At 40.1% G+C, this 16,427-nt stretch overlaps 1 protein-coding gene across 1 annotated transcript in view; it reads right to left on the bottom strand.

The window, feature by feature from the left end:
* Window positions 1-7,490: 7,490 nt before the first annotated feature.
* The window catches only part of LOC113966714 (opsin-5-like), a 29,768-nt gene continuing 20,831 nt past the window's right edge, over window positions 7,491-16,427 (bottom strand). Inside the window, exons 3-6 of the mRNA XM_027681645.1 lie at window positions 14,137-14,236; window positions 11,902-12,006; window positions 8,793-9,016; window positions 7,491-8,126 (exon numbers count right to left, since the gene is read on the bottom strand). Of these exons, the coding sequence (XP_027537446.1) occupies window positions 7,686-8,126; window positions 8,793-9,016; window positions 11,902-12,006; window positions 14,137-14,236 (870 nt within the window). The 3' untranslated portion in view covers window positions 7,491-7,685. The remainder of the gene's footprint in view (window positions 8,127-8,792; window positions 9,017-11,901; window positions 12,007-14,136; window positions 14,237-16,427) is intronic.

Raw genomic sequence — 16,427 nt, 5'->3', positions numbered from 1 at the left:
ATTACAGAGAGCCAGTGACTGCAGTGTAAGCAAACAGGAGGTCTAAACTGATTAAGGAATACTCAAGTGTGCTAAATGCTGCAGCATTTAGCTGCAGCCTAGAAGTTGATAGAGCCTTCCTCTTATTAATTCTAAGTAGTGATGTCAAAATTTTTGTCTCCTTTATCAGCAGGCATACTTGTCTAGCTATTCTAGTGTTACTCAGGTCTTTACTCACAGCCCTCTAACAGTCACCTTTTCCCACACTTTCTGAGCCCGTGCGCTTCACCCCTTGTAAAAGCTCTGACTTCTTTAGGAAGATAAAATGCTTAGGATTTTTTTGTGAATTTGGCCAAGTTCTAGTGACATTTGTCTCCCAAAGAAAAAATAGCCATTTCAAGCAGTACTGTAGCTCACCAAAAAGGCAACATCTTCCCAGACGCAGGTCTAACCTGCACTCCCGGACAGCCAGCCCATGAGAGCAGTTTTCAGGGCAAGTATACCATGCTACACCACTGGTCCTTGCATCCCTCAGTAGGGTTGTGTCATCCCAGGAAAAAGTGAAATATGAGATATGCATAACAATTTTACTGCCCTGGTAGCCCATTTTCTTTGTCCTTTTATATGCTGCATGGCCAATCCAAGTCTTCCTTGACTTGCTAAGGTGTTCTTGTGCTTTGATAGTCAGGCAGTGATGAAGGATTTTATTGCCAAGAATGTATAGCATCTTTGAAAGAATAAGGTGTATCAGCTTTCCAAAAGCATATGTTTTCCCTTGCCATGACTCCAAGGATGGGGAATGGTCTGATAATAACTCCTCCAAATTGTGGGGAGATATGGGTCTCATCTCTGGAGCTAAGACTTAAAACTTTCAAATTCTTGAAGTGGTCATTTGTCTGGAATGATTTTTTCTTATAGGACACACAATAATACTGCTGTACAAGGGAAGCTGAGGGCTGGATTGCCAGGTAACATGGTACCAGTCAAGGATGAGCTAAAGCCCCTTTTCCATTCCCTTTAAATCCAGGTATAGATTACATGTTTTCCCAGGCTAGCTTGTTCTCAGAGAAGTTAGTTTTGTTCTTTTTGTACAGCAGTTTATCAGTGGTGTGTAGCATGCCCTAAGATCACTGATTTTCTCCCAATTCTCTGTTTGAATGTTACATGACATGATCCATTTGAAATTTGTCTTTGGCTTGTGGTAAGACTTGGCTAGGTCACATTACCAAGACATGCTCACGCTCTCATTTGTGCTGCCAAACATTATTCTTGACTTCACACTTCATTTTGCAAATACTGTGGCAGATGTGACACATAGAGGTGCCTCCTGCATGGACAGCTTTCACTGACCTTGTGCTGGACCCCAGCAGATGTGTCCTCCAGGACCATCCCCGATTTGTTCCAGCAGTGGTTCTTTCCAGCAGTCATGCTGGCTGGTGTACAGTGTCAAAGGCTACTGAAGGCTGTCAAGGGCTTTTATTGCAGTGCTTTTTGTAAGTCCTTCCACCCCCTTTTACTAGGTTACATCCTATTACATAATTAAATGCTGTGTGTTTGTTGTCCCCAGAGGGCTTTTGTCTCAGTCAGTGAGCATCAAAGATGATGATTATTGGCACAGACAGCTGGTAGTTCTTATTTTATTTTTATTATTCAGTGTGGCCATTCTTTCTATTAACAATGGCTTATTACATTCCATTTAGTAATTTTTTTATTGTTCTGTGTTCCTATTATAGTAATATTTGGACATCCTTTGAATCTTAAATTTATTCTTGTGCTTCTCCTGCACATCAAGAAGGATGCAGTCTTGCTTCCCTTTTATGATGATACAAAAATAATCCAACCCAGAAAAGAAAGTACTTTAACAGGTATGTATTAAATACATATTTGGGTAAAAACATAGGTCCAGACAACAGGCTCCTGTTCTCTCCTGCAGTCAATGCAATTCACTTAGCTACCTCTCTGAATGTGGGTACATGAAGATTTTTAAGAGTATTCTAGGCACAAAGCTTCATGCAAGACCTGTGTATATGTGTATCTAGTAGTGCCTTTATTCTGTTCTTCTGGGAAAGATCCTGTTTTAAGTTTTAGCCTGTTTCATCTGGAATAATCAAATTATCATCTTCCAGAAAACAGGAATATATGCTGATCATCAGGGCCTTGGAGGGTTTTTTTTCCTAATTGCACAAAATTTTAGCTTTTCATATTCCTACATCATCAGTGCAGGAGGGGATTGGGGTCCAGCTACTGGGGAGTCTTTGCTGCAGACAGGAATTAGGCACTCCAGGCCAAAACTAGACACAGACCCATTTGACCCTGTAGGCACCTTCACTTTGGTCTGCAGAGTTCCTAAAGCACTTGCAAAAATCCTTTGCATTTGTTGATATACTGAGAAGATTCAGACTCCAAGATTTTAGCAAATTGAGAGGCAGGCAGAGGGACACACAGCACGGCAAGAGAACCTGGTTTGCCAGACTGGCTTATCTTCAGAATCGTTGAAAACACAGATGTGGTGGCTTTACCTAGCTTTTTCATTGTTGCCTGAGATGAGACCTTTCACCAGGGTAGCAGGAGAACAAGGTTCTTGTCCAGTCCTATCTACAGGGAGGGGCTTTTTCCCCACCTGTCTCTCCTGAGGAAAGTGCTAAACCATAGGCCATGTTTGGATGAGTGCACTATGGATCTCTCTCGTCTCGTCAGTCTGTGCAGCAAAGAATGGAGAATTTATAGGGGTGGAGAGAGAGCGTGCAAGGGAGTGCAAGCCTGAATAGTTCACACTGTAATAGTTCACATTCTGTCTTAAGTGGAGGTGGAGAGTTTCTTGTTTTCTGGTCTATACTACAAGAAATACTTTTACATGAGTCATTAGATAAAAACGCATAACAGCACTGAGAGCAGGGACTGGATTGCAGTAGGCTAGCCCACTCCCTCCAACTACACACGCGAGTTATTCACGTTACCATTGGAAATGTCAAAGCTATTAAGAATGTTGCTAGGTATTTCAATGTGCCAACACCTTAAAAGAGTTTCAGCATGGCAAAAATACTAGCAGGGGAAATGTGGGCCCAAAAGGTTTTCTTGGCATAAATAAATAAAGGATTACTATAAGGCTGTTTTTAAACATGGAAATTGAACAGAAGCAATCCTGAATTAACTTAATTATTTGAACTCTGTAGCCCAACTGAAAGGGTTGTGTCAGTGGAAGGGATGTTGGTAATCCACTTTCAAGGTCAAGTTGTACATGTGAGTATTAATAATTGCATTTCATGATTAATAACTGCAGTTACCTATTATGGTATAATACTAATATGTTGATAATTATTAATAATAATCATAAGAAATAAGTAAGATGATGAGATTTTGATACACATTAATTGTGTGACCATTAAGAAATCACCTACTGAGTGTACTAATCAATAGCTAATCAAAACAGTTGAGAAATGTTTGGAAAGGAACATGTAGAGTAGCTAAACGCATATTTTAGAGGGTGGCTTAGGGGCTTCAAGCCTTTTGCAGGGTGACTTTAATATGCTCATGCACATAATTATTGCCAGGGTGCTTCAGCAATGTCAAAAGGGTTGTGAGTATGGAAATGGATAATGAACAGCTAGCAAGGATGGGTTCCTTGCATCTAGGGTAGGAGAGGGCTAACCTCTGTCTCAGATCCTGCTGGAATAAAACAGCAAATGCTGACAGCATCCTTTGAAAATGGTAGAATTACTTAGCCTTCTACCTTCTCCCAGATGATGCTACTGTTTTAGCGTGCCACACATGAAACCAACCCCAACAATTACAAAATCTCACAGTAATATCCAGGGCTGAGCAAGAGAGACAGAAGGAGCCTACATGCCAGAATTCCTATGCCAAAGAGAGAAAGATCTAAATATTGTTCTCCTACCTCATGACAAGAGACCATTTGGATACTAGCAATAGATATGAGATTTCATTTGTGCTGGCTGGCACTAAGCCATTCAATACAGAACACACCGAAATAGGCTGACAGTTGAGGTAGAGGAAGGACTAGATCCTATTAGGAAGCCCTTGGTGTCTGCCAGTTGTGTGCCTTCAAAAAATTGGGATATGAATTCTAGCCCTGCCTTTGGCACACCCATCACCTTTTTGCACTAGAAAAATGTAAAAATGTAGTGTTTCTAAAGAGAAAGCATTGGGAGCAGGTAGTTTTTTGCTTCCTCAGGGTGAGTGGGACCTCCCCTTCTAAGACCATGTCAGATGGAGAGTGTTCAAAGCTGCAGTTTTCCAGAGAAGCATCCTTGCCACCAGAGTATCAGAGGACAATAGCCTTCTTACATCTCTGCTGCTAAAAATCACCCAGTGTAAAAGAAAATCCAAGGTTGAGAGGAGCAGTAAGGTTATGGGGAAGAGTAATTTAATTCCAGGACTCTCTATGTTTTTTGCACTGTACTTCATTCTTGCTAATTAAAAAAGCATAAAGTCCCATCATCCCCCTTCAGAATACTTAGTTCTAGATGATTGACTCAAGTTGCCAAGTTCTGTGCTCCTTCTCGAGTGGCACCATTGGCTCAGCAGTCTGAGGAGCCCTTCTGTGGAGGCAGCAGCAGGGTCCAGCCTTGTCTGGGTACACGTGGAACCAGAGACAAGGGGAGGAAATGCAGGACACAGGCAATATGTTTACAAATGGATTTGTGTTGATTCCCACACTTAAAATGCTGAAGCACATTCCCTTACCTGCACTCCAGTAATGGATTCTGGACCTTTTTTCTGCCTTCAACCAGTTCCTTGTGTTGTGGGTGCAGCTACAGGGCGCTGATGCTTCAGGGCTGAAAGCTTTCAACCTGAGTAACTTTAGTGACAAATGTGCTCCTGCTGTTACTGAACCTGGAGCACAGGTTGGTGTCTGCAAAGACATCCATCCTCGTGAAACCTGTGAAACCAGATTCTCTGCTCTACAGATATGCAGTCCTGTGGTATTACCACATAGCCACAAAGGACTGTAGCTGTCAACCTTGCAGGAGAGAAGTCTTCCCTGATTTCTGTGCTGGGTGTTCCAAGCTGTCTTTCAGCAGGTATGTGTCCTTTGGCTCCTGGTCCCTTGCTCCCCTGCTTATTTGATTTACCCCCTTGTATTTTTCCTCTGCTTTGCTCCTATTCTGGCTTTTTTCCTACTCCCTTCTCTTACCCCAGTCTAACTGCACTATATGTGCTCAGTGGTGTACGAAGTAGCAGAAATTTCAGCTGGAGTTTGGGGATACTCTTGGAAATGACCTTGTGCTTTGCATTCCTTCTTGCCCTTTTCACATCTTCCTATGTCAGAGTCTGAATCCTGCAGATCAACAGTGTTGCTACAATGCAGCAGGGCAAAAATTTTCTCTAGGTATCTGTATATGAGCAGAAATACAGATTAAAAGCCAGTCTGGCACCTATAGACAAAGCCACACCTCTGGCTCTGGTTATCTCTGAGAACTTCGTGCAATGGGGATGCATGGCACTTCTCTTTCTTTAGAGGAAAACCCAAGCTTTCACTAGTGAGAAGTCTCAGTGCAGCACGGTTACTAAGGTCGATTTCGTGCAACATCAACAAATTTTCAAAACTGTGTGCTAGCTTTGGCTAGCCCAGCCTGGCTTCATCCAGCTGTTACAGAATTTTGCCCTAAATGATTTCATCTATTTCTGCAGCTACAGCAGCACATTAATCTTAAAGCAAACTGTTTACTTATTTGCTTTTAATTATTTATGGTAATGAAATAGCACACATATCTCAAAATTTTCCATAAAAATGAATACTCTTGTAGTTCAGATCTGTGGCCATGAAAGAAAACACAGTTCCCCACTGCTGCTTATAATGTTTATTTGTTTTTAACTTCAAAACATAGGTGATTTTCTCAAAATGAATAGAGTAATGGGGGAAATGAAGGTGGGCTCTCTTTGTAACTTTCCCAAGAAACACATCTGGAAAAGCATACTTTAGCAAAACAACTACATTTCAGCACACCCAGACAGCGATATTCCGAAAATTCATAAATAGCAAAGATGTTAGCAAACAGTGCTGTTGAGGTTTTTCTTTCTTCTTCTTCTTCTTTTTCTTTTTTCTTTATTTTTCTTTCTTTCCCCCTTGTTTAACTTGCAAGTGGCACTAAAAGAACTCGCAATTTCTACAGCTAACACAGAGATGTTTTTAGAGAAGTCTTTGAGTATGCAGTTAACTTAGAAGATGAGGAATTATGAAGACATACCTTCTCACTTTGATTCTGTAAAATAAATCTGGTGAAATAATTGGATGTTTTAACATCTGATAGTCTGGCTGTTGATTTAGGCCTACAGTGTAGCTATTTATATCACTATCCTTAATAACTACTTAGTTGGGTTTACCTAAAAGTTACTTTTTACCCATAAGCAGGTACAAAAACTTTCTTTAGAAGCAACAGTGAAGTGTTGGATTATATTTTGTAAATAGCTCTGATGCCACACTTCATCAGTACTCTTAAAACTTAAGTATCAGTTTTAGTTTCATTGCTTCACTTTAACATCTCTTGCTTCACTTTAATAGTCAGGCGGAAAAACAACTGGTTTGGAGAGAGATCAGTAAAATTAAAGGCCACCTCTCCTGAATCAGAGTGCTACAGCCAGGCCTTGCTCACCAGGAAGGTCAGGGGAGGTGGAAATAATTCTGCAAATCAATGAGGAAAAGTATGAAGCCACTGCTCAAACTACAGCGACTAGAAAATGCCGGGATCTACAACTCCTAGTCCTTGCGCAGAGACACACAGTCAGGCAAAGGTGATGACCTATGAAGGCGACCTGTGAAGACAAGCTGGGAGTTGGAGCTGTTTAACCTGGAAAAGGCTTTGGGAGACTTTACAGTAGCCTTCCAGTACCTAAAGGGAGCCTACAAGAAAGCTGGAGAGGGACTTCTTACAAGTGATAGGACAAGGGAAAAAGAATTTAAACTGAAGAACAGTAGATTTAGATTAGATATTTGAAAGAAATTCTTTACTGTGAAGGTGACACACTGCAACAGGTTGCTCAGAGAAGCTTCCCATCCATGGAAGTGTTCAAGGCCAAGCTGGATGGGCTTTTGAGCAACTTGGTCTAGTGTCCCTGTCCATGGCAGGGGGTTTGGAATGAGGTGATCTTTAAGGTCCCTTCCGACACAAACCATTCTATGATCATATAATCAGACACACTCCTGTGAGGTCCCCGGGGCCTGGGAGCCCCACGGCAGGCATGCCTGGGAGCTCTGCAGGGAGAACATGGCTTTTGCCCCTCGCAGCTGTTGGAGCTGCAGTAGCTCCACAGCAATCAGGAGGGCCCGTCTTCTACAGCTGGGGCTGTGCAGCACCACAGAGCTAAAACAATATCCTATGGCTGTAATTGTCAAATAGCAAAAGACGTATTTGGAAATGTAATTGAAAAAAATTGGATAGGAACATATTAGTTATTTTTGCTAGCTAATATCTGCTCTCCTCAAGTCAGTCTTTCTTTTCCTGCATGCATGTGAAAACCAAGTGTTTCTGGCACTGGATGTGCTGCCCACATAGTAACGTACTTTGTAGAGTTTTGTACCTACATAGAAGGAAAATATCGCTTTGCCATCTGATTTGCTTGAGTTGCATAGTCATCAGTGCTATAGCAAGAAACAGATGGAATGGGAATTAGGAAGTCACTCAAGCACGGATCTGAAGAGGGTCTTCCTGAACACAAAGTGTGTGTGTATTAAGTAGCTGCAAAACTTACAATCTATCACATTCAATATCAGGGTTATTAGATGGTGTATCAAGAATACCAAAATACACTTCCCTGTTTGCTGGAGGTGGGGTGTTGGTTGGACTTCCCACTCCAGAATCAGGGCTTGGTGCAGGGTGCATTTCTGCTGCATACTTCTCTTCTTTCTGAGAAGGCTGTGGTTGTTTTTGCTTGAGGTTTTTGAAACGTTTGAGCTTCACAGGGTCCTTGACTTCCTTGGCACAATGGAACAAGATGAAAATGTCCTTCCGAAATTTGGAGCTCATTCCAAAGTAGATAATGGGATTGTAAAAGCTAGCAGACTTTGCAAACAAACTGGCAAGGATGCTGGTTAGGTTGGGCACAGGGTGACCATAGGCCGACCATATAGAGATGACAGCGTATGGTGACCACGCAATAATGAAGGCTGTGCAAATGACAATAGAAACCTGAAAGACAGAAGAAGAATAGTCTTAAATCTATTCTAGAAGACTACATCAGGGAAGCAATACACTGGGAATAGTAGCTTGAACACTTGACCAGAAGGAAAATGTTCAGGTAGCCCTGAGGGTATGGCTTACAGGAGAATACAGGTAAGCAAATGTTTGCTCTGATGAGGTCTGGCAGGCCTGACTTCAATATATTGAATTTTGGCTTTATGGTGTGGTTAGGCAATACCTCATCTAATGGAATGAAAATAGCTACATTCCCCTGTATGTTTATATAAATGCAGAAGGTTTCCAGTAGACTTAAGTAAATGGTAAGTAAATTGAAAACCTCACTCTAACTTCTGAGTATGCTCAGAAGTAATGTAACTTCTGAAAGAAAACAGCATATGCCAAACCAAATTTTTGGGATTTGTGCTATATAACCCACTCCAACTATATTTAGAATATTTTTCACATGAGATGTAACACCAATATTAGCCAATTGATGCAGTAGAAGTTTTAAACAAACTTCATATTCTTCACTGAGTTCAGACTCTGTCACTAGGGCTTATAACAAAATGAAATGCAATTGATTGGTTTTGTTGTCTTCTGTTCTAATTAAGACCAATTTTAGGAAAGATGGATTTCATTAAGATAGATCTCAACCAACATAAAAGCCAAACTTACCCTGGTGACATCCCGCTCTATTCTCCTCTGTCTGTCTGTGGGATCACCCAGTCCTGTTAATGCATGACTTAGTTTGACAGTATTGATAATTGACACATATGAGAAGACCATGACTGTGACAGGTAGGAAAAAACAGCAGATAAAAATGGAGATGATGTAGGACTTGTAGATTGTAGAGAAGTTGGCTTTTGCCCAGTCTATCTCACATGTGCCATACATGCGATCTGGAAAGCAAGAATTGGTTGGTTAGCATTTTTAGAGTATTTGCTTTTGAGCGACTAATTTTTCAGTTAAAATGCTAAATTTTTCTTCTGTTAAGCACTAAAGAATGGATTGGTCTTTCTGATTTAATGAGACATGACTCTGTTTCCTGCAAAAACAATTTTTCAAGACCAGCTAGACTGTAACAAGTTTTAATGTGTATTATCATTCCGTCCAATTTGTAATTCCAGTGTAAATCCATAATGCACAAACTGTTGTTTTAGGATAGAAAATCGTGATACTTTACCAGAAAAAAAAAAAAGGATGATCTTTCAGTAGGTTTGATACTCTTGAGTGATACATACTTTTATTTGTCATAATACTCTACATAGTAACTTCCTAAAATGATCACTGTAACAGCATAACAAGGAATTCCAGATGCAATATGCCAAATGTAAAAAGTCACTACTTACATAGCAAAGTAGGAAATAAAAACATTGGGGCTTCTTGAGGCAATGAAACTTTTATAGCAGCAAGAGCCATGAAAGAAAATTGATACAGCTAAAGATTAAGATTATGGGAAGATAAACACATAAATACTTCGAAAGATAGGCGCACTTTAGCTAAATGGGAAACACAGTCCTGCAACACAGAGCTGTATACTTTTAAAAATGAAGTCAGGCAGACTGCAGGATCGACACCTGGTGGGACACTAGCTGATCAGGTACTTAAGGAAAAGGCAGTGGGAATAATGTGCAGTCCCTGGCTTAAATACTTTTATGAATAACAGTTGACTTCTTTAGATCCTTTTGATGTGTTTGTAAAGGTGTCCTGATAGAAAACTTGAGTTCTATTACATTAGAGGTTCTCTGCAGATTGTGAACTACGTATTTTTCTTTTTAAGTGGAAAAAACTGGTGTTTTTTTCTGACAGCTATGGCAGCAGATTGAATTACAAATAAATGAAGCATGAACCAAAATTATGTAAGTCAAGTATTAACAGGTCCTGGAGATACAATACTGGTGAAGACTGCATGATTTAGCATGATAATTCTGAAGAGAAAAAAAATTCCTTAACTCCTCACAGATGATAGGAGGTTTAGACAGGATGAATTAAAGGAGCAAAAGATTAAAATCTCTTTCATGATTCTCATCGAAAATAGCTCGGTATTTTTATCACCAAAAGCTCTAGGTGTTGCTGTCTGGGTGTGTTCAGTAATAGAAATAGATTTCTGTCTCCTTTGCCTTTTTCATCTGTAGACCTCAAAATTCAAAAGTATAACCATAAAATCTGGATTAATTCCGGGTTTCTGCTTTGTGAAAAATTTTGACTGAAAAATGAAGGCAGCCTCCAGATAACATGGAAAGAAAATCCTGATGATTTTCTGCTAATTGGAATTCAGAACTGTGTTTTCTCCTTCCACAGGGACAGTGACAAGTGTCACTGGTGTCCTGAGGACCACTGCAGCTGCTGTGCAGAAGTGAGAGGTCTGAGGTAGCCAGGTGTAATGTGCTGCAATCTGCTGGTACCTGCTACTGGACTTGCCATTGCTGGGCGCCTGCATCTCCATGGGTGCCCCCAATAGAAAATCTCTTTAGAGACAGATAGCCCAGGAACATAAAACTGCTGTGTGTCTCAGTAGGGAGAAGCACTCCTAGAAGTGGTCTTGAAAACCACTGTCAAGGAATTGAATTCAAAGTACAAACTGAATCCATGGGGACACTTTAATACCCTGACAAGGCAGTGATGCTCAAGAAGTCCCTGGCTCCAGTTTAAGGTCAAAAACAAGCATCAAAAATAATTCTACAAATGAAGAGCTAGTAAGATTAACATAAAAAGAACACAGATCACCTGAAGATACACAAAAAATTACCCCTCCAAACCTGCCAAGTTTATACCATGTCCAGAGTGCAAAACCCACAAAATTGGAACAGTCTAATAAACAGTTTGAATTTGTCTCAAACCAAAGGTCTATTGGTTTGTGAATGACAGAAAATGTAAGCCACCATAGAAATGGATGCTTTTCTCACACCCATCCATATTTCAAGGCTCCAGAGATACCTCAGCGCTTACGTATTTAATAACTGAGGATACATGCACATAGCTGGTTTAATAATTCTCCATAGATTTTGGGACTTCTCAAAGAATACAGAAGCCTACAGAATCCAGACAGGTAAGTGCTAGACAATATCAGTCACATGATTTCAGTTGCTGGGACTCCTGTATCATTACCATTTGTTCCTAGATATATGTTTTGTTGAATTTTTAGGGTCTTAATTTGAGACATTTTCTCCAGCTTTTCCTCATGAGGAAATATTCTCTCCTGGGAATATCCCTTAGCCATTGAATTACTGCAGTGTTCACTATACAATTTTTTTCCTTTTTTTCCTCCCACTTCTTTTTTGATATGGCCTTATCTTGCACCCTAATCCTTTCTTGGACTGACAAACTGTCCAATATCTTTTTCTTCCTTTACTATGTTAGTTTCATATTTTCAACAGACTGTTTCTCCAGATCTTTCTAGCTTGCCTTATTATAGTTTCAACTTTAACTTGCTGGAACTTGTGTTCTTTTCTAGCTTCCTAATCTTGACAGTTTTTGAAGGATGTCTTTTGATAGTTTCCTTTATCTCATTGCTTAACCATGCCAAATATTTCTGGCCTCAATTTTTTGCATAGGTAATATGCACTTGATCCAAGTCTTTCATTTGATATCTTCAAAAAAACCTCTTCATAGCTGATACTAAAGCAGGCAACACTCTGTGAGTACATCATGCATGATGTATAATTTTCTTAGTTCCACTGATAGTCGGTCTGGCTTATCACAAACAGCAAGAAAGCAAGGTAAGTATCTTTGTTCAGTTAAGTGGAGAGGTGCCAAATAAGTACAACTGAAAGATACCTCTTACCTGTATAACTGCCCCAGCCAAGTAATGGAGCTGCTGACCAGAAGAAAGCTGCTACCCAAATGAGAACCAGGGCCACTGTCATACTACTGTTGCTGATGCAGTGACCTGCAATGGTATGCTTTTGTCAGAAAATAGTACTTAGAAAGGCAAACATATCTCTGAAATCTAAATGTACATGTATACCAACACCGAATAAGTAAAATATGGCTATTAAAAAAAATTAAGACAAAAAATGCATATTCATAGGAAAAACTTGATTTTGAAAGCATCTGTCAGGCTTGTGTTTAAGACCATTGAACAGTGGAAATGAATGGCTTTTAAGCAGGAGACAATGAGTTTGATGAGTACTGCAGAATTAGCAAATTCTATGTTAGACTTACGTTTTGCAATTTTGTAAAACAGAGAAAACAGTTGTGTGTTAAGTTTTACATAGAAACAAACAAATTAAGTCTAAATTCAGAAAATTTTCTCATGTACTGTAAGGTTTTCCTTGCTAAAAAGGAGAAAATTGCTTAAACTACAATAACTATTTGATACAAATGATTCATTCTGTCCTGCTGTTGCCATACGCTGTGGTTATTTTTTCATATATGTGGGAAATACTTGTGCATCCACCAATCTCAATATTCCTCAATTTTTTTTAATGTTATATTGGGTACTTGCTAAGATTTCTTCAAGAGTCAAACATAAGTTATGCACACCCTCAGATGGATATGTGGTACAGCTTCGCAAAAGAGAAACGTGGGTTTTAAATATGACTTCATAATATGAAATGAATGAGATGTAGAATTATATTAGAGCCAAATTCTAGCAGTTTCAACAGCAGTTTGTGTTGAAAATTAACTTCAACAAGTCTTTCATTACAACAAACTGCAGAAGAACTTCCTGTGGAAAAAAGAGCTCCCTGCAGAAGTTCTTTTTACAGCTAATACTACTCATGCTATTAGAGAGAAAAACTCATATGATATATCCTTTGTATTTACATGTGCCTTACCTGCAGATTTTAATAGGTTCCTACCTGAAAGATGGTACAAGCCAATCATAACAAAGTCATGAAAACTGATCATACATTGTCTGAAGATCAGTGAAAGGAAGACTAGGGAAAATTTATGGTAGGTGTAGGTATAAAGAAGAGAGATTACATGAGACTCTCAGTGGAAGTCAAAGTTTTCAGCAGGTGGAAGACACTGGGCAAATGTTGAGGAAAAGTTTCTACTGATCCTGTGAAAGTGAGTCCCTGGGGTGAGCATAATGATATAAAGAGGCATAAAGGGGAATGTGCATGTTTATATAGGCTTGCTGATGAAGGCTTCACAGGGCAGAAAATGTGTAAAGGATTTCAGACCAGATTTGTACACTGGGAAACTCATATGCCCTCACAGAGGCGTTTATACTAAAGATTAATAAAAAACAGAGTTCAAAAAACCAGAGAGTGGTGAGTAAAAGGTTTCTAGCACTGAAGAGAGTAATGAACTGGGGTTGTTTGAGATATTTAGGTTACAGATCACCATGGCACTAGAGAAGGAAGAAGTGTGGGTGCAAGGCTGTGGTGATGATGCTTTGCAGATCTTGGAGACAGGCAGGAGACAGGGACAGTCCAGGCAGAGTTGGGTCATGGTCAGTTGTGGGGATGGCAGGAGTAATTTTCATCTCTCATGGTGTGAAAATGTCCACTAAGGGGAGATTGGAGAGGCATGTGGGGTTGGCAGACTGCGCAGTGCTACAAAAGCTGGAGGAAAGACACACTGACTGAATGTTCCCAGTGCCATCTAAAGCAGTCCATGATGCCTTTTGTGCGCAACCCCTGGCAAAACACTGAAGAGTGAAAATGTTTGTATGTAGGGCAGCCTTCTGAATGAAGGATCTGACTGGAAACCTCCCAAACATCATCTCATAGAAGATTAAATTCATTGTTTCGGATCCAGACGATGATGTATCACTTAGGAGCAATTGAAGTTGTATTTTGAAGAATACAGAGGGTCAGCAGGACCTGTGGTATCTTTGGCACAAGGATGAATTTAACGCATGGTGACCCAAGTGTAATAGTAATAATTTGACTCTTACTGGAGTTAACCCTGAGAGATTCTAAGGAAACATGTTTGCAATGTGTATGACTGCATTATGTCCTGGTTTTCAATTAATTTAATTTATATTTAATATAATCTGTGACTGAGAGAAATACAGATTTGCACCAGGTTCAGTGAAGGCAGAACAGGACTTGCCTTTATTCCTTACCTCTCTCAGGATGGCAGCCCTTGATATAGCGAGTCACACTGATCACTGTAAGGGTATTAATGCTAGCCAGGCCAAAGAGAAGTGTCAGGAAACCATCAACCTGAAAAACAAAGCAGTGCAGGATGTTCTTTTACTGGAGAGAGCTGAAGGGGAAAAGAACCACAGGAAGTTCTTCTGTCATTTTCATGTTAATGATCTCAAAAGTTTTTCCAGAAAATCAACGAGCAGGGAAATACAAAATGTCAGATGCAGTTATCTTCTATAGGATCAGTGAGCAAGTAAATGTTCAAAAATTATATAAGTGCTCTGTCATGTACATACAATAAACAAGCAAACGCACCCTTAAATCTATGCTTCCCCTAAATGACTTGCCAAATGAAGGAGAAAAACTTTGAACTGAAAAGAAGAAAACCCCTGAATAGGCAAAAATGCACTGGATGCAGCTGCCCCACTTAGGCAGAACAAACATGCAAACTGATCCTACGACATTTATGCCAAAGAAGGAAGAATGTAGGGGTAATGAGCGTGGCTGAGTAAGAAAAGCTTCTAAAAAAATAAAATAAAACCTAAATCATTCCAATAGATTGCGCCTCAATGTTTGGTGCTCATGGTTGCCAGCTATTTATTAATCCCTGATCCTCATCACCTCTGACTGATGCAGGCAGAGTCGCACAGCTCTGTAGGCTCCTGCTGACGTCAGTGTCTCAGTGAGATCACAGGATGGTCACAACTCTGCAAACTTCACTTATGGGTGTAAGAAGGAAGTTGCTGTTAACTGTAGTAGAGAGGGATGTAGCCATCTGCTAGGGAGCACTGTATGACTGGGAAATGATCCAGGCAAAACGCTGAAGGCAAGTCCTTTTTTTTGAAAGTCTGCAATGATATACTAAACTGTCCAGAGCAGAGAAGCTCTTAGAGGTGCCAGTTTTACACCAAGTGAAGCACGAATATTAAGTGCCTCTGGACTGTCACTTGGCATTCAAATGGTGAAGTTATCAGTGGAAAGGCACATCATTATTTTACAGGAACAAATTGTCTTTGTGTAAATGGGCACAACTCCCATGGAATTTGGTTTATCCCAGCTCTGAATCTGGGGCTTTAATCCAGGCTTAAAGCTAAGACCATGGCAGATTGTACAAATTAAATTGGGTGAAGGGTTTGGAAAGGACTGCTTCATCATTTGTTTTACTGGTGTTTTTTCTTACTCCCTTCTATAGGCATTATATATTTCTTAATGCCAGCTTTTACAGACCCACCACATTTTAAATTCATACCAGGCTTGCTCCTACAACAATCTACATGGACCTGTGTTCCGCTTACAATCAGCTCATGCTTGGTGCATAAATGCAACCATGTTTAAACCAGAAAACAGACTTCCTTGGATGTTTCAGCTACTTGGTAGAAGCTGCACTTGGCTGAATTTGACCTGTTGTGTGCTGTGGAGGTTGGTGAAATACCTGGGTGTGTAAATGTACTCTGCATTTCATTAACCTTATTAATGCGAACAGCTGTCACTTCTCCATTTGTTCTAATAATGCTTCATAGACGCATGGCCAAAGGCTGCATAAAATTAAGCAATTGCATTAGATATTGGATTAGAAAGGAAGCAGTATTTCAACAATGATGCCAATAAACACTTTGAAATTAAGTCTAAAGAGCTATGAGATTGAATGCTAAAATAGCAGGACAGGCTTCTCACTATATATCATAGCCCTATGCTGAAATTGGTGGAGTATTCCTGAAATATATCTGTGTATGTTTTATCATTGGCAGATGTAACCATTTTTCTCCCACCCTCCTTCCCTGATGTCAGACCAAAGAGAGACAATTATATTAAGTGATCAGTTCAAACAGCCCTTGAGCACACTTGCAAGGGAGAAAGGTGTGTCTAAAAATACACTCTTGTCCTTTACCATTTAAGACAAAGCTGTCACCATAAGAATAAGCCTAAATGTTTTCTTTGGAGTGATCAACTTAGTTTATAGGACTAAGCCACTGTCAGTGCCATGTCTCATTTCCATATTATTTCTTAACAGCATTTCATCGGATCAAAATACTGTTGCTTCTGCCACTGTGGGGCCAACCACCAGAGATGTTACTAGGGCCATATGGTTAGTAAGTATCTAAGTGGCAGCAGTCTCCTGGGGCCAGCTGTGCTCACTGTCCCCATGATGGCCACAGGCTCGGTGGTTTAGGAACAGTTGACAGGGTGACATGTCACAGAGGAGAGGGAGCTCAGATGAATTGAATAAAGGAGGTAAATTGTGGCTCTCAAGCTGTAGAACAGCCTA

This window comes from Neopelma chrysocephalum, unplaced genomic scaffold, assembly GCF_003984885.1.
Source record: "Neopelma chrysocephalum unplaced genomic scaffold, ASM398488v2 Primary Assembly neopelma1_61, whole genome shotgun sequence".
In the NCBI taxonomy this organism is placed as follows: domain Eukaryota; kingdom Metazoa; phylum Chordata; class Aves; order Passeriformes; family Pipridae; genus Neopelma; species Neopelma chrysocephalum.
The sequence above is the reverse complement of the archived record's forward strand: the minus strand, read 5'-3'. Positions and strand labels throughout refer to the sequence as shown.